Source organism: Merops nubicus, unplaced genomic scaffold (genome assembly GCF_000691845.1).
Source record: "Merops nubicus isolate BGI_N331 unplaced genomic scaffold, ASM69184v1 scaffold18767, whole genome shotgun sequence".
NCBI classification, from domain to species: Eukaryota; Metazoa; Chordata; class Aves; order Coraciiformes; family Meropidae; genus Merops; species Merops nubicus.
The window spans coordinates 35215-59086 of NW_008619795.1; the positions used below are offsets into that span (position 1 = coordinate 35215).

The 23872-nt window shown below is 46.7% G+C and overlaps 1 protein-coding gene across 1 annotated transcript in view; it reads left to right on the forward strand.

The window, feature by feature from the left end:
* Positions 1–3926: 3926 nt before the first annotated feature.
* The window catches only part of PLXNB1 (plexin B1), a gene marked incomplete at its 3' end in the record, with an annotated part of 33079 nt that continues 13133 nt past the window's right edge, over positions 3927–23872 (forward strand). Inside the window, exons 1-13 of the mRNA XM_008943933.1 lie at positions 3927–5064; positions 9616–9798; positions 10219–10347; positions 12131–12231; positions 12930–13062; positions 13776–13932; positions 16556–16664; positions 16758–16866; positions 18779–18904; positions 19987–20109; positions 20820–20913; positions 21165–21331; positions 22373–22524. Of these exons, the coding sequence (XP_008942181.1) occupies positions 3931–5064; positions 9616–9798; positions 10219–10347; positions 12131–12231; positions 12930–13062; positions 13776–13932; positions 16556–16664; positions 16758–16866; positions 18779–18904; positions 19987–20109; positions 20820–20913; positions 21165–21331; positions 22373–22524 (2717 nt within the window). The remainder of the gene's footprint in view (positions 5065–9615; positions 9799–10218; positions 10348–12130; positions 12232–12929; positions 13063–13775; positions 13933–16555; positions 16665–16757; positions 16867–18778; positions 18905–19986; positions 20110–20819; positions 20914–21164; positions 21332–22372; positions 22525–23872) is intronic.

Below are 23872 nucleotides of genomic sequence, written 5' to 3' on the forward strand. Positions count from 1 at the left end.
AGCAGTGAGCACAGGAAGCAGAACGGTTCAGTAAATCCTTAAAGAGCTCAGTAGTGTAGCCTGTCATGAAACCATCAGATTTAAATGTAGGTTATCCTCCTCCTTCCTGTCCTCCCAGAGAGGTTGTGATGGGCTTAACTGAAGAGCGTGGATAAAAAAAGGCAGTGAATGCCCATGCTTGAGAAATGACTTGGAAAATTGAATCAAAAGACACTGCTGGCTTTTTTTAATCTTAATTTTCATGTAGAATGGGAATACTTCTAACTCCTGATAGCTGCGGACTCATGCTGAACTCTAATGTGTTTGCACACCTAGCAATAAATACGAGTTCATCTGCTGATGGCTCTTCAGCAAAGAGCAACAAAGAGCACTGTATTCAATGTTTACCCATCGCTCGCAGCGATTAGAACGAGATGGCAGAACATGCTGTGCTAGCTTTTTTTCCTTTGGGTTTGGGGTTTTTTTCTGTCTTCTTGGCTGCCCTCTGTTCTCCCAGAGTCATGAGGACTAGAGAGTAGCTTCTAACCTGGAACATCTTTGAGGACTAGCTCTTAACAAAATGATTTCCAGAAGGATATTGGCAAAAGAGTAACAGCTTTAGGTCAGAGCTCAGACCACAGCAGGACATGCTTTCAATTGTGGTCTGCTGGAATTAAAGGCTAGTTGCTTTTCCATCTCTTTTCCAGTACAGGTGCTCCAATAGGTAAAATGCTTTCAGTGAAGCATTAGAGATAGATTCAACTACAGATCAAAATGCTTGTAAAAAGGTTTGTATTGCTAGAATGGTGTCATGCTCTGGGTTTTGAGTTCAACTAGTGGTGGCATGTATGAGCACTAGTTCTGCCCCAGCAGTTGTCAGTGATGGCATGTCGTGGATGAAGCAGAGTTGCAGCTTGGAGGCATGACCTCTAGCCAGAAGTCCAGTATTTCAGAATTCATAAACTCCAAAGACACATGCTGATTTTACTGTGTAAGTGCTGGCATAGGAAGGTTGCATTAGCTAGAAAGAAGATTAGAGATTCCTGTAAGTGGTGCAGTGTAATGATGTCTTGTGATCCTCAGCTGCTTCCAGATAAAAGACTCTCTTCTCCATGTCAGCATGGCTCTGTCACAACGTGGGCAAGCTCCCGCTGTCGGATGGTCATCAGCCTATTGTTCTGTTTGCAGGTGTTCTGAGCTTTGAAACTGAGGAGGCTCCAGAGAGAGTTGCACAACAAGCCATCATGACAGCTGCATGATGGTGGTGTGGAGGTACCAAGGCAGTTGTGTGATTAAGGAGTTCCTTGAATAAAGTGTTCTCTGATAAAAATGGGGAGAATGCTTATAAAATAATACACATGTTGGAGCTGGGGCAAGATATGCTCTACTAATATAAACCCAAGATGATACAGTCAAATTAGAGCTCCATCCTCCAGTCTGCATGTATCTACTTGGTGGCTTTATAAATATCCCTCTTCACCCTTCACAGGTAACGTCCCCTGGATGATGAGGGCCTCTGTCAGGTGCTGTAATGCACTCTCCCACCACCCTGGAAAGAGACTCCAAGGCTAGTTCAGTGCTGTTTGCAAGTCTGGTTGAAGCAGAGTGTGTTTGTAGCACTGAGAGCAGAAAGCACTAAGTGTCCATTATCAGGACAAACAAAAGCCCTAGTGTGCACGTAACCTAAACGCAGGGCTGGTACAGCTGTGTGCTCTGGGGAGAGCTGCCAGCCTAGAGCCAGCACTCCTGCAGCCGGGTGTATCCTGACAGTCCTACCTACAATAACCGTGTGAAGTGGAGCTTTTCCAGAGCCTCACAAAGCCCATATTTAATAACGTGTTGTATTTATAATACCTTCCATCCGCTGGATTTCACAAGTAGACTAATCCTCTCAGCTGGTCTTTTGGTAGAGCAAAGGTGCCGGTTTTACTGACAAAGGAGCTGGAAAGCAGACTCTTGTGGGTTTTTTTTGCAATAGCAATGAAATAAAAGATTAATCTAGAGCCTTACAGTCATTGTTCTTGCCATTGCTGCTGTGTTTTCGGCACACTGTGTGCTGGATGTTGTACAGAATGAGTGTAAGATGCAGTTTGCGTGGTGAAAAGTTTGTGACCTAAACTGAGTCCTGCAGTAAATGCCAGGGTAGTCTTCTCTTGAAATGCTGCAGGTCTTTTTCCACCTCTGTGCTCTAAGCACTTCTGGGCTAATAGCGCTTTGAGCTTACCGAGAAGATCCCAGAGGGATGATGCTGTAGGAGGGAAGTGATGATAGTTTTCTTAGCTTTAACTACAAAATTAACATCACCCTTGAGGAGTGGAGTTGCCAACATAAGTGCAGCAGATTACAGGGCAGTTCTAGAGGAGATGCTGTACCCATCGGTTCCTTTGAGCCTCCGGCCCAGCCAGGCATCTGTGGAGCTGCGTGTAGCTTTGATACTGTGTCTGCAAGAGGGAAGAATGGAAGGGAATAGATTCACAGCTGCACCACCTCCTGCTTCTCAATTCAAATGAGGGGGTACTCAGTGTAGGTTATGAGTACTTGCAGCTGCTGCCCTTTCTCTATGGGGAAGGTATTAATCTAAATGTTGCAGGTACTTATTACCACATTTCCACTGTGCTGTGGGATTCCGCATGCTATTCAAGACGTTTGTTCCCATCTGTGGCATGGCTTGGGTGGTTCACAGTGAATTTCCAAAGAAGCTGATCTAAAGATCCTCTGGAGAGGAGCAGAACAGGTCTGGTGGTTCCCTGGATCTGCCTAACACCCAGCCCATCTGGCCTTCCCTGCCTGTACTTTGGGGCATGGGACAGGGAAGGAGTGGAGCATTGTCCACAGAGCAGGTGTGTTTAGATCACCTTTTACAGTACAGGTGGAGGTGCTGTGGAGTGCCAGCAAGAGACTTCTTCCCCAGAGAGTGCAGTGACAAGTGAGCAGGATATGGTCATCTCCCCCTCGCCTGGACATGCTGCATGCTCAAGGAGGTGGGGACCCACCAGGGCTGACTTGGTAGGGCTGAGGGACAGACTGGTGGCTCCAGGGGGTAGCTGGGAGCTGCTGTGACTGACTCTCTGGAGGTCTCATTCTGGCACTCAGGTCCTGCTGGAGTGGGCGATAGTCAGTGTCAGAGATGTCATGGGAAGGCTTCTTCTGAAGCACAAGTGGAAGAGTCATAGAACCAAAAGAGGCTGTTGATAGCTGTAAATGATGAGAGGGGAGGATTAATAATGATATCTAGATCAACTACAGAGCAAAGGGGTTATTAGTTTGCTCTGAATTCAATCCCTCCTATGGTTTATTCAAACAGTGGTCTGCAGGTTGTATTTATCTAGAACAGTGGTTTGTTTTACTGGGGTGTTGCTCATTACCACCGTATACAACGTGCTAGCTGCTGTAGGAATGTGGTCCTGTCCTGAAGAACTTCCAATATAGCATCATAGGAAAGGGTTAAACATGGCTTTTTCTAATGTTACAAGAATAGTGATCTACTTAATCTACTTCAGTGCTTAAAACACCTTCTATCACGGCATAGATAGGACGTTCCTCCTTAGGTTATGACCTTGGATTGATAAGTTGTGCTTTGGACTGTTTATCCAGCAAGATTAGTACAAGTCCTGGGCTTGTGAAGAGAAGCCTTCCCCAGTGTCAGCCAGCAGTCTCTGGGAAAGCCCCCAAGAACATCACTTGCAGTATTCCAGCTTCTCCTGAGTATGCTGTGCCTGTCATCTCAATGTGGAGGCTCTGATACTCCTGCAGGCCTCTTTCTGTTGGTTTTTCTGCAAGAGTCTGGAGCTGGCTCTTTGAGTCTAGCTCTCTGCTTTCTGTGGCTCTCCATATCCTCTTTGCCTACCTCTCATAGTAAGAGTGCTATTGAAGGATCTTGATGAATGTTGATCTTCACTCCCAGTTTATGAGGAGTTACAACAGCTTTTCCTCTCTTGCAGAGTGTTTACCATGCCTCTGGGAACGTTCCTCCTTCCCGTCCTCTGTTTCTTGGGAGCAGTGGTTCCACGGGGACTGCAGTATGTCACGTTCTCGCGCAACACTACAAAGTTCCTCCACCTGTCCATGGACTTGGAATCTGGGACCATTTACTTGGGGGCCACCAACTTTCTCTTTCAGCTGACGTCCGACCTGCTGCTGAAGAACGTGGTTCAGACTGGACCAGTTCTGGACAGTAAAGATTGCCTCCCGCCGGTCTCAAAGCTGGAGTGCCCTCAGGCACACCACACCGACAATCACAACAAGCTGCTGCTAGTGAACGCCGTGCAGAAGGAGCTCATCGTGTGTGGCAGTGTGCACCAGGGAATCTGTGAGAAAAGGAGCCTCACGTCCATCGACCACGTCCTCTTCCGACCAGAGAGCCCTGGTGACACTCAGTACGTTGCTGCCAACGATCCCAATATCACCACTGTGGGACTCATAGCCTACTCAAAGGATGAAGTCCCCTTGCTGTTTGTGGGACGAGGGTACACTAGCCGAGGAGTAGGAGGAGGGATTCCTCCCATCACTACCCGAAATCTCAAGGCCCACGGAGCGGACGTTCAAGCAACAGACTCTCACTCCATTTTCTCCTATGAAGAAACAGCAAAACTGGCTGTGGGCCGGCTCTCTGAGTACAACCACCATTTCATTAAGTCTTTCACTTATCGCTCAAGTGTCTATTTCCTGTTCTACCGTCGGGACCTCAAGTCTCAGTCACGTGAGTACAAGACCTACATCTCCCGAATCTGCCTGGATGACTCTCACTATTACTCCTATGTGGAGCTGCCTCTGCTCTGCCAGAGCAAAGCCACCACGTACAGCCTCCTGCAGGCAGCCTACGTCACCAGGCCGGGAAAAGGGCTGGCCCAGGGGCAGCTGGACACTGAGGGAGAAGTGCTGTTTGCAGCCTTCTCTGCCTGGCAGGCTTCTTCTGGCAAGCTAAGCGAGGAGTCTGCCCTCTGTGTCTACGCCATGGAGGAGGTGGATCGCCTGACCAACTGGACCAGGGACGTTTGCTACATGCGGGACGGGAAGTCGGCAGAAGGGGCAGAAGTGGCATATATTGAATACGACGTCAGTTCCAACTGCGTCCAGCTGCCGGCGGTAAGTGGCCCTGCACCCTTGCCAGGTTAAAGAGTAGTCTGCAGTGTGTTGCTGGGTTCTTTCTGTTCATGAAGTCAGCTCGTTTCCTACAGGTGGGTGTGGAAACCTGCTTGGGTTAAAGGCCCTTAGGCTCAGACTTTTTCTTTCCTACCACAGCAACGTGGCATAAGGACCGTTGTGTCCTGTTTGAGCATGATCTGTCTCACTGCTGCTGCGGCACTCTGCTCCTTGTGGGCAGGTTTCCTTGCAGAGAGACATGGACTCAGTGTGGCCGTGGGGAGGTCTGTTGGGACCTGGCCTCAGGGCCTGTCTCATGGCAATTCTAGGCAAGAGCTTTGAAGCTGCAGCTCAGGTTGTTTTTTACCAGTATATTTATCTCCTGGTCTGCACTGCACGTGCATCTGTGTGCTGGGAAGGGAATTTAAGGGGTGTGCTAATTCCCTGTTGTTTATGGTGAGGTGTTCCTCACAACAGCTTCCTGCAAGGGCACCCAGGAACCAGAAAAGCACAAAAAACAAGTGTCAACAAAAATCCTGCAAAATTCTGTTTCCAAGGAAGACCTTCTCCTGATCTGGTGGTTCTTTGTCTTTAGAGCTGTAAGAGGTGATAATCCTTCTTTAAATTCTATAGCAAAGGCATGATGGGATGGTGCAGGATAAAAATATGAACTGAAGTGGTTGTGTGCCCCTGAATCCTTGGAGCCTGTCAGCCCTGCTGGCTGGGGCTGTGATCGCAGGGACAGTGCCACCAACACAGAGCAGCTGCGTTCTCCTGCTGCCGTGCTGGGTGCAGTGTCCAGCATGAGGCTCTGTGGTTGGGAGTAGCTCATTTTCCCCGAGGGCGTTGCTAGTCCTTAGCAGAACAGTGTGTTATCTTGTGTCTTCCTCCTACAGAACAGGCTGTCCAGATAATTGCCTCTTTCTGGCCTTGTGCTACAAAGAGCAAAATGGTACCACAGAGCTTTGGAAGTCACTGAGTTTGGATGTCTGGTGCAAAACCAGTTCTAAAATTATGGTTTTCCTTTTAGTAGCTAAAGCTGTAGAATATTTGTGGGACAAGGGAAGGGCAAAGAGCAGACTTGGCGCAGGGCAGATGTAAGGTCGGGAGGAATATGTAGGAGTTGGAAAGCAAGAGACTGCACAGCTTGATGTCCTGCTTTCACTGCATTTTTCAGCCATGCCCCATGTGTCCTTTGCAGGGCTGCGTGGAAGGAATTGTCACAGGTGATTTTTAGGACAGTTTGAGGGAATTAAATGTCAAACTCGTGTGAGCAGTTTAGAGAAATCCTTCATTCAGAATGATGTAGAGTCCCTCGTACCATTTGATCCAGTGGAGGACTGGGCACACAGGGTGGGAGAAAGAGGCCAGTCTTTGCTATGTGATTCCTGGCACATGATCCCAGGGTCCCAGCTGCACGGCTTGGCACTAGTGGGCTGACTAAAATATGGCATCTTATTAACAAGTGTGTCCAATGATATGTAAATGTCTTAACAAACTTTATCCTTCACCATTCAGTACGTGGTAGCGGTTGTCATTAAGATTGTGTCTAACAACACATAGGGGCCTGTGCCAGCTCCAGCCTGCTCCATTCAGTGCTGAGTGGAAGTGGCTGTCAATGAGCATTTTATGCAGGAGCAGTTTTAACTCGGCTTCAGTGGCGGCAGCTTGTGCTGTATGTAAGGATAATGCTCATTAATTTCACATTTTTCTGTCTCCAGACCAGCCTGTGTGCAAGGTATGCCCTTTACCCTAGTTAGCACTGCCTCTGGTTGTTAGCCCATCAGGAGAGGCTAAGATTGAGTTTTGCAGTTCCATACAATCTCTTTGGGAAAAAAACGCTTGTTTTTATAAGAATTTCAGAACTAGTTCATTTGTTCAGTTTGCTGGAGATCCGTTAGGCTTGAGATGCAGAAGGATACATAGATGCTGTTAGTAACTTGGTAACTGAAAGTGTGAAACATGTTTCTGCAAGGCTTGGGAAGGCTGCGTGTCTTCTGTGGGTGTAGTTTGGGTATGTAACTTGTCCCTTTGCACCAGGCTTTCAATCCTCTTTATGCAGATAGATTTGTCTTATTGTTGCTTCTTACCCATGCCATGTAGGAAGCACAGACCAGAATTCACGGCAGCAGCTTCATCCAAACTTGCTGCATCACAGTGGGATTCCTGAAGCGTAGTTTCTGCTACATTGTTATTCACTGAAAACAATTCAAATAGCTTCTATGTAAATGCATATAAGCACTTTATACAATTATCATGGTCTATAATCCTGTAGAATGAAACAAGTTTGAGCTCTTGACTGTGACTAACTGCACTGCAGACAGTCCCTGCGAGGCCACAGGCAGGCTGTGCCAGCGCTGGGAGAGCCTCCACAGGTCACGGTGGTTTGTGGGAGATAAGTTTTGTGTGTGAGGTGACTTGTGCTTGACATCACGCATAGGCAACAGCAGAGCTGTGCACAGCTGGGGAACAGCAATTTCTGACGTGTGAGTTTTTTAAGCAAACTTTGAAAAATCAGCCTCAGTAGTGAGGTCATTAGGCTCCAGCATTTGTCTGAATTCATACAAAGGTTGCAAAAGATAGCTGGAATCCCACTCAAAATAAACACTTGATATTTTTAAGTATGGAAAATTGCCTGTGGCCCACTTCCTAATAAATCTTACAGGAGCTGGATGGCTGGAGAAATATTTAAGTTAAAAGGTGATGTTTGGAAGAAGCTTAAAAGTCAAATAACAAAGCTGATAAAAATAATATATCTGTCACTAAAAATGAATGATACCTTAAAGGATGGTAAAAATTAAGTCATTAAAAGTTATAACCTCCCCTGAATCTTTAAGTCAGAGCCTTATGCCTAGTATGTAAAAAAATAGTTGAATTAGTATTTGAAAGGAAAATAAAATAAAAATAAAGCATCAGAATGAAAGTACTGTTAGTCTAACTGGCATAGTTTCTGATGTGGAACCACTGTGTCAAGCTTTGCTTCCCTGCTAAGACATTAATACATTTGAGAAGTGAATAGAGGTCAGCAGGTTAAATATATTTTACTGTGGGATTTCCACAGACTTTGTCAAAAGCTCCTGATCATTTTCAGTTTCCCCAGGAGGCATTCAAGTGTTTAAATAAAATAAAATAACAACCAGAACCAAAAAAAAAAAAAAAAACCCATATAAATTAGATGAGAAGGGAGGAGAAGGTTCTGATTTTCCATGGGGCTGGCGAGGAGTGCTGAGCAGATGCCTCAAGAATGCCACGCTGTGCTGTTATCGCTGACCTCCAGCGGGGGCAGCCCCGTTGCCTGGTGCCGGATGGTACCGTGCAGCTCAGCCAAATGCAAAGCCACGGGCACCAGGCAGGAGGAATATGTAACCCTGCTCCCGAGGCTCAGCCACGCTGCCCGAGGCAAGAGAGAGGGAGCTGGAGTCAGCACGGACCGCGTGCGCTGCTAATGCCTCTGCTCCACACACGGCTTTGTAAAAGTCATTAGCAAGGGGATGAAGAGGAGGCTGAAATGTTATCCATAAGGGGATTTCATGGTGCACATTGTTAGTTTACAGAAGCCACATTGTTTGAAGACAAGCCACTGATCGATTAAAAATGGTGGCTTTAATTGTAATTGTTGGAGGAGCGATCCCACATTCAGTCTCTGGACATGGAATAAGATGTCAAGAAAGATACAAAACAACAGAGGAACTACCTTAGACAAGACTGAGTTTATACTTAGAAGATGAACCATAATGGAACATCTTTCTACACAAACAATAATAAATAGGTTGACAGCTTTCATTATCTCTCCTTTAGTATTCAGTGAGGGTTTGGTGGGACAGGGAGGATCTAACTGGAACAGAAGGATGACTGTTTCTGCAGAGTGCTGTGGAGTTAATTTTCAGAAATCTCACAAGACTCAGAAGAATTGAAGCAGTGTGCAGAGATGGGTCCTGTTTTGACTTCTTGTGGGTCCCTGGTTGTATGTGCTCTGTGATTTCTGTGTGTGGTTAGTAAGCACTTTGGAGCAGGCTGTGCTCCACCCTGTGTTTATCTATGTTCTAATGCTTTGGGATTCTTCTTCAGGCTTAGAATTTGCAGCTGATGTGAAAAAAACAGGCTAATTGTTGGAGGTGATGTTTGTGACCAGGTGGTTTTACACTGGAAGCAGGAATTCTCATCTTTTTGCTTTGTTCTGAAAAATGTAAGGTGTTTTCCCCAAAGCTGTATCATGACAGTGTATAGCCAGTAGCAGGTTTTTTTGGAGAACTTGAGAGTTTAGTAGAGTTTTGATGTATTTCATTACTGATGCTGAATGGGCTTACTGAGATGCCTACAGGATTCTGTGAGAGTACAACCAGCCAACATGTGTCAACTCATTAATAAAAGCTGATTTTTTTACTCTCAGTGAAATAAAACCCCTTAGAGAAGTTCAAAGCTGAACTCACTGCTCAGGGCACCTGTTCAAGGAATTTGGATGGAAGGGGATGGTAGGAAGTGTTAAAGGTGCTAATGTTCCTTATATCCTTTTTTGGTACTGATTTCCCTGTTTTTTCCACTCCCCCAAAAAAGGACACCCTGTATGCATATCCCTGTGGCTCTGACCACACTCCCAGCCCCATGGCCAGCCGGGTGCCCTTGGAAGCAGCCCCCCTCCTGGAGAAAACAGAGGCCCGTCTGACAGCGGTGGCAGTGGATGTGGAAGATGGCCACACCATTGCTTTTCTGGGAGACAGCAGAGGGAGACTGCACAAGGTATGACCTGGATGCCACAGGAAGCACAGAGCATAAAACTAATCAGACATACTCAGGTGGAAGGGGAAAAAAGGCAATTTCTCTTCTCCCTTGGGAAGTTGGGTTTCTCCTAAACATCGTTATTACCAGATGGTTTCTTCTCACACTGTACTGACTACTGAGAATGTGAATGCCCCAGTGGTCATGTTGCTTTTGGTTATGTCCATGCTGAGCTAGCATCAGGGCTGGTACATCCTACATGGCTCCAGCAGGTCTTGCTAAGTTGGTGTTTCACGTGGCTGCTGTCACTGCATTGAGATTTTGGTGGGAGGTTGAAATCCCTGCGCACAGCAGTGCTTCCAGCTTGTTCCTGATATAGGACTGATGCTCCCAACTCCTGCAGTGATACTTTGCCTGCAAACAACTGTGACTCTCTTGCAGGTGTACTTGGGAGCCATGGGAGATGCACATATATACACCTCTTTAGCTATCCAGCTAAATAGCATGGTGAGTGGAGACCTGCTGTTTGACCAGTTGCAGGAGCACCTCTTTGTCATGACCCAGTCAATGGTAAGAACAATAAAATCCCTTCCACAGAAGAGCTGAAAGCATTTGAGGTCCAGACAAACAACTGATGGGAGTTGAGGGAGGCAGAGAAACTGTGTATAGCAAAGCCAGTGCTGGGCAGCGGCTGCCTGCCAGTCTGGCTTCCAGGGCTGGGGGCTGGCCTTCTGCAAAAGCTGCAGGAGGCATGGAGGAAGTCTTGTCACCTTAAACTGCGGCCTGTTTGCGTGTGCCTTTCCCTAAGTCAGCCAGGCTGTATCAGCAGTGATGGAGGAATGTGAACTGCAAGCTATAAAAGGCTGCTCTATTGGCAGGAAGACAAGGGGCTGCAAATTCCTGGGTTCTTCTGTGTTGAGCAGGAACTGTTTGGACAACAGTTTGCGTCTCCATCTGAGCAGAAGAACGTAAGCCTTCTGAGGTTTTGCAAAAGATTAAAAAGAGAAAAGGGAGTTTTTGTGTAATTAAGACTGTGGCGCTTCTGTTTTTAATCAGTTAAAAGCTTAAGCTGTTCTTCTGTAGGCATGCAACCTACAAAAAGCAGAAATGTGTGGGAAATGTTTTCAGATAACAGAGGTGCACTCTGACCGGGTATGTAATAACAGTCTTGCAGATTAAATCAGGCTGTGTAAGGAAACATGTGAAGAATCTTTTCCTCTTCTCCTGCTTTCTGCAATTCTGCTTGTGCCCAGTGGCAGCTGGAGAGGAGGAAGCATTGGGGTGCCTCGGGCTCTTGGCGTATTGATGTCTGCTGAGTAGGAAATCCAGCTATGGATACTTTATTTGAGAGGATTTGTACAACACCACTCATATCAGCTCCCTGAGCTGGAAAGAAAAGGATCCTCCTAGCAAAGAAAGAAGTAGCCCTTGAGTTATTCTGAAGGAAAGAAAACCAAAAAATCAGAGCATGCTGGAAAAATACTGCTTCACTTCAGCCTCCCTGGTGCTCTTTGAGATACTCCAAAATTTTGTAATACTTCAAAGGCGGAGTTGAAATATGTGAGTGGAAGAAGATTAGGGAAATCTGAGATATATCCTTAACAGTAATTATTCTGTCAATTAAAAAATGCAAATTGCATCATGTACTTAGCAAAAGTAATAGGTTGAGGATTAGAAGCTGGTAGTTTAAAGTAACTGGCAGTGTAGTAGCTGAAGTATAGTAGCGGATCAAAGAGAGGGCAAGAGGCTGGAGTCAGCAAGGATAGGAAGTTAAAGATGAAGTGTTTTGCAAGTAAAACTTGCCCCTGGATGGCAGAAGGCTTTCGTTCCACATTGATCAAAGCTTCTTGGTATACTTTTAGTCAGAATTATAGTTCTGCCAGATAGAGTTGGGCAATAGTGCAGATGCATTCAGAGGCATCAGCTGGAGCTGCTGTCTCCAGCTTCAGTCATTTACATGTCAAGAGAGATGAGCCGCTACAACAGAGACCAGAAAAGCAAAAGAGTGAATGGTTTTCAGTCTCCTATTCTTTGATCCATTTTGTTCAAATATAATTTTCTCACTAAATAAAGACTCCTTCTTGAAAAAAGTGTCACAGATAACCCATTAATTGCTTGCCTCAGTGCCTCTGTGTAGCTTGATGCTTAGGATGTTCTTCACTGATACGTGAAATGACCATTCAGCTGGGCTCTGGAAACTTGTTGCTTTATTCTTTATTTTTATGCAGTATTGGGGATTAAGAATTTGTTTCAGTGAGCACGCAGATGATGGGACTTGCTAGTTATGCAGAAGCCATAGACCTGGGGCGTGTGTTGTATGTGCTGTGTTTTCCCTGATTTCTTTCTCCACCAGGTGGTAAAGGTTCCCATACTGGAGTGTTCCCTCTACTCAGACTGTGAATCCTGTCTGGCACTGAAAGACCCTTACTGTGGCTGGTGTGTCCTTCAGGGACGGTAAGATCCCTGAATCTCTGTTCCCATGCAGGCATTCTGGAGGGACAGTGCTTAGGGGTTGTCTCCACTTACTCTCTTCCTTGTGTCTGTGTATGTCTGTGTCTGGATTTAGCTTATTTTTAGTTCCTTTATGGAATATTCTCTGTATCTTACCGTTCCCCTGCCTGCCTCCCTGAAACGCCACCAGCACTCACAGTTGTACACAAGAGTGTCTTTCCATTGCTTTTTGGGCCTTTGGTCCCTGCTTGTGATGATCCTGTCCAGCAGACTTCAGCCTGGTTTTAGTCTGCCTGCAGCTCAATCTGTCTTATTTCAAATGTAGACTTATCTCTTCTTCTGTTGTCACTCTCCTATTTAGCACTCTTTTTTGCCTCTTGTTCCCTTAGTGATGTTGCTTAATGAGACGTGGTTTATTCCAGTGTGTCTTGTCTGCTTGCTGGCTCTGTCTGCCTGTAGAATGCCACAGGAACTAGTTTATGACCTTTGAAGACCAACAAGTGCCTACCCATCTATATTGTGACAACAGTTCATCCTATTATTGAAGGTGGTGGGAGGCTGGGACTTCCATGGCTTGTGTAGCAGCTTCCCCAAGACTCTAGCAAGGCTTCAGACTGGCAGTGGCAGCGTGGCAGCCAAAGATGTCCTGCTGGGGCTGCACAGATAGATCTCTCACAGGGTTTCTTGCTGTTTCCCTGCAGGTGCAGCCGTCGCTCTGAGTGCTTGAGGTCCAGGCTGAGTGAGCAGTGGCTCTGGAGCTTTAACTCCACACAGCAGTGTCTGTCTGTCCAGTCACTAACTCCAGCCAATATCAGCAGAGAGGAAAAAAGAAATGTGAGTGGTGATGATCCTCTGATGATGCTTAAGCATGTAGAAAGCCTCCTGCAAACTCTGAGGAGTCACAAGTCTCCCTGTTGCTTTCAGTGGGGTACTGAATTACTGAGCTTTCAAGTACATGTTGTCTGCCTAGCACAAGGGACTTAACAGCTTGGATATATAAGAAGAAAATTTCATGCTTTTTTCCTCATAGAACTAAATGTCCTTGCCTGCTAAGAGTTACTGGGTATCCTGGAGTATTTAATGGCTGCCTGAGTGGAGTCCGTCATTGGCTTAGTATCTGTAAGGTGCCCCTGTCTGTGATTTCACAGCATTTCTGACACTTATTGTCAAGAAGATCTGAAAGTGTCTACCCAAAATTGTGGCTTCCATCTGGGATTTGAGAGCTGGCAGAAAAGCTAAGAAGATGCTGCAGTGTTTTGAAGTCTGTCATTGTGTCAAGAGGTGGCAAGAACCTGCCTTTTGATAGAGACTTGAGCAAAGGGGAAAGTTGCCAATTGCTTGATGGATGACAAGTTCAGTTTGGGAGGGGCAAGAGGTGATGAGTGGAACAGTCAGTCCTAGGAGGCATTATAACAAAGTGGCTTTTTTATGTAGATAACTAATTTCTGGGACTCTTACTTTGAAAAAAATAGAACCAAAAAATTAGATGAAATAACGAAGAATGTGTTAGAGAGCAAATTATTTACTGGATGCTATTGAATTGGTAGATATTTCTGGCTATCTTGGACTTACCTTCTCTACGTGAGGAAGAATTTTACTCGTGTTACTTTGAAGATTATGAGAGCCCAGCAGTTCTGACAGAGTCGGGAATCATGTGTCCTTCTCCAGATCCAAGCCAAGCACCAGCTTTGCCAACAGGAGCAGGTTGGTAAAATGCTTTAAATGGAGCACAATAGTTGTGATAACATTGTTAGGAGAAGGTATGTTGTAGGTCCATCAGATTGCCAGGATTAACAGCCATGAATGTATGTGGTCTGTCAGCAGGTGTTCATTTCATTCTGTCATAATATCTCTTTACTTGTGTGACACACACATCCTGTGCTATTTTGGGCTGTTGCCAAATTCCAGTGCCAAATTCTGGTAGTTGGAAAGGAGATCCTGCTTGAAGGGTTATATGCAAATCTGAATATGATCTAAAATGCAGTCTAGAGTGGTGGCTGGTTTGGCAGCTTTGTCATAAATCTGGAGAGAGAACTCTCTTAAATGCTGCTTTGTTATTTAAATGAAACAAAATGCAAACCTTCTTAAAATCCACATAGTAGTGGGAGAAGGAGGTAGCTGTGAGGGAAGGCAAGAAGAGACCCAGTCCTTAAAGCAAGAAATGAATCTGCAATGTGACATAACCCCTGAAAACATAGTCAGCCTTCTATTACTGTGGGCAATAACTGGCTGAGTATTGCAAACTGGCCACTCTAAAGAACCTGGAAAGTTCTCTGTTTATAGTCTTTGCATTGTCTTTAGCTGGCCTGCCAGTTTTTTATATCTGGCTGTCACACTGCTTTAGCCCAGAACAAACCAGCCAGGTCTCCTTTCAGGGTGGTCAGGCACAGAGGGAAAGGGCCTCATACACTCTCCCTGCAGGCAGAGTGGGCTGGATTGGCTTCCCTGTTTAGTTTTGCAGATGTGGGACTGAATTTAAGCACAGTTGTGAAAAATCAGTGTAGATAAAGCCAAGGTCTAATTCTTATTATTGCAGGCTTCGGATGTTCTCATTGACTCCTCTGGAAGTCAGTTTTGCTTTTATTTCAAGACTCCATAGATGCTTTAGCTACGTTACTTTCACATTGCATCACTGAGGCTTAAGAAGTTGCTTGTTTTCTAGCCGAAGCTTGCTCATGGATGCTTTGTTTCCCTTGCATCTATTTGTGTTGTCCTTTTGTTTCCACAGCTCTTTCTCCACTGGGTGAGCTATGGCTAAGCATTCTTAGCTCAGATTTTTGCCATGTTAACTGTGTTAACTTTTTCTTTGTGTTCTTTTGTTGTTCAAAGACTTCCTCTCTCCTTCACTGTATTGCTGGCCCTTCTTTGCACAGCTTCTCTACTCTGCTAAAATTAATTTGAAGCTGGTAACCATAATCATACATTGTTTCCAAATCAGGTCTCATCAGAGCCTTAGAAGCCAACACTTTCTTATTCCTACTTGTAATACTTTTCCCAGCTCACTAAAATATTTGCCTTTTTTCAGCTTTGTTTTAAAAGTTGCATACCAGCTTGTCTGTCACTTTAAGCTGTTGAGCTCCAAGCTGATAGCAGAAGCTCTTGCCCTCAATTTGCAAGTGCTCAACCTCATCTTCTGTACTGTTGAGCAGCATTATTGGCAGTCATGGGAAATAATGGCCCTTTTGGAGAAAGGAATATTTTTAAATGTGGTGTCATAACCCTGAAATCCTGGGAGGTGTTACACCTTCCACCACTGCCAAATGCAATCACCTCTATGACAGTGATGGGAGCTGACTGCTGCAGTGACTCCTGCCTCCAGCTGCATACAATATCCTTTATTTTCTCCTAATTGTGGGTTTTCGTACACACCTCATCATCAGCTTTTTTACTGGCATATTGCTTCACTTGTCATCCTGTTAGGAACCTAAATTAGGCCTGACTGATCCTTCACCAGGCATTAATTGTTTTGTTGTGAATGGAGCTTGCTTGCAGGAGGAGGTCTGAATCCTGTGAAAGAAATGATGGATAAGTTTCTTGTTATTTACTTTTATAGCAGACTGTCTTGGAGAAATGGCAGCTCCAGGAGTTGTGCAGAGCATGCAGTATGTTCCCATTATTTGGAGAACTGATACCAAACTTTAGGGCTGGGGGCATTTGTCTAAAACAAGGTTAAGTAGATGGTTTAGTACTGTCACATGTAAAAATCTCCTTCAGGCTTCTTCTGTCAGGTGCAGTAAGTTTTGACCATCTCTGCAGCTATTTGGTGTGTCAGAAAACAGTGATACTCTCTTCCCAAAGAGAAATGGGCTATCCTGAGGCTTGCAGTTGATGTGAGACCAGGATTTAAAGCAGATAAACCTTCAGTCATGCAAGTGAGATTACAAGCCTTTTAAACCTCTCACTGACTCACTTCTTAGTCTGGACATAGAACAAAGCTCTGGGTGAAGGCAGTATGTGAAGGGCATGTCAGTTCTAATAGTTTGGTTTTCCCTTGGATGACAAAGGAGGACAATCAGCTTTGAGCCTGGAATGTTGTCTTCCTTTAATACAGAGATGGCAGTGGAATTACAGCAGATAAAGATGGAGGGATCTTCAGACTAGTCTTCCTTCCCATGAGTTGCCAAGAGCTGTCATGAGCTACTCCTGACAGACTAGTCCAACCTGTTTTTAGTGTCCCTAGGATACTTCAGTGATGGAGAGGCTAGAAGCCTGGAAGGGAATCTGTCTCCATGTTTGAAAGTGGTTTCCTAAAGCACGCTGTGTCTCTTAACAGTATGGCAGACTTACAGTGGCTCCATTTCTAAGAAATTTTTATTTTCATTTTCAGATCATGTCACCATAAAGCTCGTAGTGCGTTTCCATGACATCTTCATTGCCTCTGTGGACTTCTCTTTCTATGACTGTGCTGCAGTGGCCCTGCTGTGGAGATCGGCACCGTGAGCACCTGCTTTTTCTTGTCTGTAGTTACAGGGAGGGTGGCTGTCCCTTCCTGGCTCATCTTAGCAGCTGCTTTTCTGTCATTGCTCCAGGTGCCAGAAGTGTGTGAGCAGTCTCTGGGGATGTCACTGGTGCATCCAGCAGCACCTCTGTACGCATAAAGCAGCCTGTGAGGAAGGAACCATTATCTACAACGAAAGGGTGCGTCTCCTACTCAGTCCTAGTCCTGTGTGCTGTAACAGCCTCCAGGAGTTGGCAGTGAGTCAGGTCTCCCCTGCAGTAAATAGCAGCTGTCAGTCACATCAAGCAAGGAGGTGAGCTGTTGGAGCAAAACCCCCCTTGGAGTGACACAAGGCTCTGCATGCCTGATGTTATATGGCCTCACTAGGTTTCTGGGGAAGTGCCATCAGATGAAGCAGATCACCCTTCTCCTGGGGTTATCCAACCTGTGTTTTCAAAGCAAGGGACAAGATCAATCTGGCAGGGAGGCTGCAAGTGGGAAGGGGGAACAGACACCCAGTTTGTGGCTGCCAGAAGTGGTGTTGCAGTTTTGTGGGACACGAAGGGAGCAGACACCCCTCTGAGTGGAGGAGAGTGCAGGTGTCTGTGGGAAGAGGGAATGTTGCTGCATCTTCTGTGCTGTGAGCATTCCCTGGTCCCATTCCAAGACAAGGTGGTGTGAGATGGAACTCTCACTGAGATCCAGAAAGTGAAGCAGCCTCTTGTGAGCACTGCTGCGGGAAGTAGCTTGGAGTGGTTTTCTGCTTGGGTTTTGTTTCGCTTCCTTTCTTTCTCTCTTCTCACCCCACTATGCTGTTTTTCTCTAGGCCCAGATCCCAACCTCAGGTGTGTTTCCTTCTTCAGCAGCTCCCCTCACCAAGTCCTCCACTACAGCTCCAACCACAGCCACAAAGCCCATCACTCCGCCTGTGCGTGTGGTCCTGAGCACTGTGACTCCTACGGAGCCCAACCATGTCACACTCTCTGCAGCTTCTGATACGATGACTGAGCATATGGAAACCCCCAGCTATACTTACCTGACTCTCTCAACTGAGGCAGCCTCTCTCCAGGCTGTCACAGAATCCCCTCTACCACCACCAGCAGACAAACCTGCTGTCACTGTGCCAGAGACAACTTCTCCTGCTGCATCTGTCCTCACCAGCCCACCCAAAAACATGGACTATGCAGCCTTGCCCACTGAAGGGCCAGCCATTGCCCAGGAGCCACGGCACACCAGCCCACCCACCACGCTAGTGGGTAGCCCTCTGCACACATCTGCAGCAGCAGTAACACCTTCCCCTCTTGTCACCAGCTTCAAGTGGTCTCCAAGTTCTTTTCCTACCACAGAGGCACCAACATCTGCCATCCCATCTCCCCACACCCCCAGCCAGGTGCCAGGGGGCCCTGCTGCCTCTGATGACTCTGCCAGATTACTAGGAACTGAAGTACCTGCTTCAGAGCTCCCACCATCAACTCCCCCAGACTGGCTGCTGGAGGAAGGCACAGAGCTCCAGGACACAGAGGACTGGATGGATCTGCTGCAGGCTGAGAATGACACCTCTCCATTCTCTGCTTCTACTCTGCTCTCGGGTGATGGCGATTCTTCTGAGAGAGATGTCCCTGACTTTCCCAGGATCCTCCACCCTGACCTTGACTATCAGTATGATGCCCCTGAGTTTTGGGAGGAGGTGAGTTGCCAGGCTTTGGAATTCACAGTCTAAGGCTGTAACATTTAGAAATTTTCATACATGCTATTAGTATAGTATTTCAGCATGCAGGAGAGGTTGGGCCATCTGAGAGTGCATAAGGTGACTGCTGTAATGTGCAGAGTGAGAAGTGGCAGCCTGAGGAATAAAAATGTGTGAGGTTCCCAGGTCTTGTAAAAGTGCTGCTGGCCTGAAGGTGGCAGCTGCTGTCACGTCCAGTATATTCACAGCTTTCTGCTGTTCTCCTCTCTGAGTTGTTGCATTGCTTTCCTGTAGCTCCACAGTAAAGAAGCACAGCCATGTATTTGTTCAGGCGGGGCTTATTTCTCTGTTGGCATGTTAGGTTTTGATTCCCTCTATCAGAGCCATGGAAGTCTCTTTCTCTAAAGACCTGTGTTTCTTTTCAGAATGAAGAGCTTAGCTGGGGTCCAGATGCATGCCCCTGTGTACAGGGAATCCAGGGATCTTCACTATTTCCAGTCAATGTGGCGAGGAAGATAACCCTGCTGGGAAAGAACTTCCATCTCTATCAGGTAGTCAGCTCAACACCATCAGCATTGAGAAACTGTATTAATGCAGAGCACCGTCCACTGCACTGCTAAAACTACACATAAGGCACAGCTGTGGCTCTGCGTAGATTTCTCCTGTCTGCAGACACACCTAGAGGAATGACCTACTTCTGTGAATAAAGAATTACATAGCTGGATTTATTGGTGGGCAGGAGGTCACCCAGAGAAAGGGAGAGTGCAGGTGTGCACCACCCTGCTGGAGAAGATCAGCAGGTGTTTGGATTAAGCTGCACCTGTGCTGCAATGTAGATGGTAGTTCTTGGAGTAACTTCCTGAGATTGTTTGCATCTCCATAAGCTAAAGATAAGTCATCTGTTCCCTTTCCTTTCTGGCATGTTCATGTTAACGTGACTATTCCTGTTATACCTGAAACTTCTGCAATGGGGAAAACCACCCTTGAAAGCTATGTTTTTTGGGTGTGCCTCTGATAAAAATTGCTTTTGCCTCTCAAGACAGAAGACCCATTTAGTAACCTTTCACTAACAACCACCTTAGAATATGCAGCCCACAGACTAATTGTTAGTTTATATGTTAAACCTGATATACTGCACGGCTCAGAGAGCTGGTTACAGATGCATATCCATCTTTTTTACAGGAAGTGTCTAAGCAATTCAGTGGAAGATTTACAGAGGAGAGAGAGAGAAGAAAAATATGCTTAATGTTTTTTGAGATGCACTCCCTTAATCTGTGTACTCCACTCTTCATTTCCAAGCTAGTGTATCAGAGACGTGCGGGTGTAAATTCACATTCCCACTGTTTTTTTCTTTAATTCTTCCTCCTGTGCTGAGCTCTGCTCGTACTGACACAGATATTGAGCTGTTTTGCTTGGTGTTGATTTACCTTTTCTACATGGAGGCAGCAACAGCCTAGAAAGCCCTTGAGCATAGCATAGAGTTGGCATAACAAAGGGAATGAGAGGAGTGTGGTGCTTGCACAGCAAGTGGCTCAGTAAGAGGCCACTGAACTAGAAAGGGGAGGAGTACACTGCTGGGTAGCAGGAACCTCTGTGTAGCTGAGAAATGGTGCCATGTGTATCTTCTCTGCAGGACCAACAGTGGGACTATGAGTGTGTCTTGAACTTGGAGGGGAGGACAGTGGTGATGGATGCTTATGTGGAAGGAGATGAAACAAACCAGTCCCTCTGTTATATCACCTGCCAGATGAACCAGGTGAGTCCTTGGAATATGATGCCAGTTCAGAGTTCACACTGGTACTGGCTTTTCTGAGCAAAACAGGAGGCTGGAAGGCAAGCTCTTTGCAGAAAAGAGTGTTTTGCAAAGTTGTCAAGTATTGACCATTATAAGATCCTCGTATGTAATGCTGCTGCCTGGCAGTACTGGTATCTTCATCTTGGAGATAGCATGTGCAGTCTGGGCCCACAGGACCTGGTGCTGCACTTCCTGTAGTCCAGCATGATGCTGTCTTTGAATCACCATTCATTGCAACCTGCCAGGACAGTGTCACTTTTGCTTTGGCTTCAGGCACTGTTATTCGTGGTTCTCTGGATCGTGACTTATTCTGTGATGGTGGTTCTTTTGTAAAAAGAAAAATGATTTAATACCAGTTTAGTTCTTAGTAATGAAGGTAGTCCATGGATTGTAAGATTAAAGGCAAAATTAAAACAGCCATGTACCTTTCTGGATGATGTGTAGATTTTTCTCACAGCAAGATGTGCAAGCAGAGGCAATATTTTTACTTAAATTCATGCAGTTAAGGGAGAGGAACAACAAAGGCTCTTGTGTACACGAGCCCTGTGGACCAGTTGTAATCCTATAGTGCCATAGCACTGTGCAGGATAGATGCTGATGCTTTTTGCCTCTTCAGCTGGCTTCTTGGTGCCCTGTTTAGTCCTTTGTCTTGATGGTCTTTGTCTCTGCAGTACAGTTACACAGCACCTCAACTGGAATTCAACGCTGTGGTGTTTGTGCAGAGGCGACAACACCTGCGAGTGGACAGTGCTGCAGATCTTCACGGTAGGAGTGCAACACCTCCCAGCAGAAAGAGAGCAGGAGAGGTGGAGGAGAACTGAGAAATCCTCAGATGAGGCCTTTTGCATCTGTAATAGTCATATCATGGGGGAGCTAAGGAAAACATACAGCCTCATTTCTGTTGGCTGTCACAGGGGAGGGAGGAGGAGAGGGTTCTGTGCAAGATGCCAAGCTGCTGGATTATTGTGTGCTCCAGGGGATGTTTGCAAATGCCTCTGAATTTTTCTCCTTTGCAGTGACTTTTTACAACTGCTCCGTGGGACACACAGATTGTAGCCGGTGCCAAACAGCTGACTCAAAGTACAACTGTGTGTGGTGTGGAGGTGACAACCCCAGCTGTATCTTCAGGGGCTCCTGCAAGGAAGAGATAGAAGACCTGTGTCCAGCACCTCTGATTCACTCTGTGAGTATCTTGCTCGCTAGTGTACTGCACCTGGGGCAAGGAGGGCTCCATTCTCCACTTGAAATCAGAGTGCAAACAGTGCAGCTCAAGAACACATTAGCCAACTGAAGAGGGAATTAGTCCTACTCTACTGTGGTCTTTTGGTGTTGTGAGGATGCTAGACTTTTGTGCTGGGCTTTCAGTTTGCTGATGAAGAACAGTGGGGGAAGATGCATTTGTGTCCCTTGTGAGCTGAAACTGGCACGCCAGAAGGAGCAGAATCATTCAGGAGCTGGGAAAGGGTCCACAGACTGGATCCTCCAACTGTCCTGAGCCAGACTCTGAAACAGGTTGGCCCATCTGATCCTGGGGCAAAGGAGGGTAAAACCTCATGGTGATGGCACAGCAAGGATGGGAAAAGCATGACAGGTTAATGGAATTAATTATTTTTGTCTGTTTTTTTTTTTTTTTAAATGTTTCTTGCTAACTGCCACATGACAAGTGTCTGTAGCCATGTGTCCCCTTTGCTGTCAGCTTGTCCTCCCTCTGGTGGCACACAACATCCATGTGCTGCATCTTGTCTTATTTTATCTTGGATGCCGCTCAGGGACAGAGCTTTGACGTTTGTGCAGCATGCAATTCATTGTCATACTGATGCTGAGGGGGGAATGGTGCTTGCTGCTTCAATACTAGTAACATGTATTGGCTTGTGCATTCCCACTTTTCAGCTGAAATGCCCTCTGGAGTGGTCAGCATATTGATGAGAAGGCAAAGCAGGGTAGTCCATGCCTTAGAAGTCTGTAGTGGATTATCACCTCTTGGGGTGGGGGGCACTGCTGGCAACAGTGAAAGAAGGCTCCAGCTGTCATGTTCTTTACGGTTTTCCTCTGATGAGGGTGCAGCCTGGCCCTAGTCCAAGCAAGTAAAAGGAATCTATAGCAGTGACCCAACCAGGCAGAGTTTGTAATGGGGCAGCCAAAGGGCCCTGTCCTGTAGATCAGTTGCCAGACTGAGGAGGTCTGAGATACTGTGACATTTACACGTGCGCGGATGTCTTTGCAGGTGTACCCCCTGTCTGGACCAGTGGAAGGTGGCACTAGAATCACCATCACTGGCTCAAACCTCGGGCAGAAACATCAAGACATTGCAGAAACTGTCACTGTTGCAGGAATTCCCTGTGCCGTAGATGCTCAAGAGTATGAGATCTCTAGCAGGTAGAGTATCTGTGAAGCCTGCTCCCAGAGGCAGGCACTGGCTTTTCCCTTGGCTGCTGACACCAGCCTGAGATGTCCTTGCCTTTGCTGCAGCAGATCCTTGGGGAGTGCCCTTGAGTGAGGTCACTGTCTGGTGAGTGACTCCAGCTGTGCTCTCAGAGCTGTGCTCATGTTCGGCACTGGCCAACGGGTGCTGCCGTGTGGCAGCCCCGCTGCCCTGGCACAGCGTGTCTGTGGGGCACAGAGCCCCCCGGCCAGCCAGAGCAGGGAGTCGAAGGCTCGGAACCGGCTGGATTCCTGGGTGACTCTCCCAGTGAAAGGGCAAGTGCAGTAAGGTGATGGCTTGTGCAGGTGTCACTGCTAGGAAATCCCCAGGCCGTGTTAACACAGGGTGAGGAGGGGAACATGGTTGGAGGTGCGGCGCAGGTTCTCGCCTGCTTGAGCGGGCACATCCCGAGACTGTCATCCTTCCCTTGCCAGCCAGACTTCCTGGGATCAAACCCAATGAAAGGACCCTCTCAACCAGGGACAGGCCAGGGAGTCCTGGTGGGCCTTATGCCACTCTTCCAATGGCTAGGAATGCCCGGCAGGTCACACAGTGCTTGTAAAAGCAGTGGCTAGGAGGAGGATGAGAAACAGAAAGACCTTCATTTCTCAATCCAGCTCACATCAGTAATGGAGAACTGGTGGTGGTGTGACTGGAGGCTAGCTAGGAAATGAGGAGAAAGCAATATGTGTGCAGTTGGCCTGTGGCAGGGCAGGTAGGTGGGAGCCTTGGACAAGGGAAGGAAAGGAGCCAAGAAAACAACAGGAGAAGAGGAGAGCAATTGTGAGTAACCTCTCATCAGAGCTATCACAAACCCGTGTTTCCATTCCATCATAGCAGTAGTTGTAGCACCCTTCCCTCTGGGAGCTAGGTAAGATCCTGCTGGGAAATGGCCTGCTGTGTTGAGCAGTGTTGTCCTGTCTGTGTGCCTTGTTTGTCTGGATCCATCAGCTTTCTGTTTTCATCCTAGAATTACAGCGGGTTAGCACTGTCTTTGTTCTGTACCTGTAAATCACCTGGCATCACAGGGTCCTGGCTTGGGACTGCACTGCCTAAGATCAGATTCCTGAGCCTTTTTGACTGAAGGGCTGTAGCTGTGAACCTGGAACCCACTCCTGAGCAAAGCCCAGACAAAATCAATCTATCTCCTACTGTGCAGGCAGGCTGGGAAGTCTACAGAGCAGTCTTTTTGTTAGCAAGTCAGTGCTGTAACATGGGATTCCTTGCTGCCCTGTTCTAAGTCCAACTTGACTTTTCACCTTGTCAGCATGTCCCATACCAAATTATGGCTGGGAAGAGGGC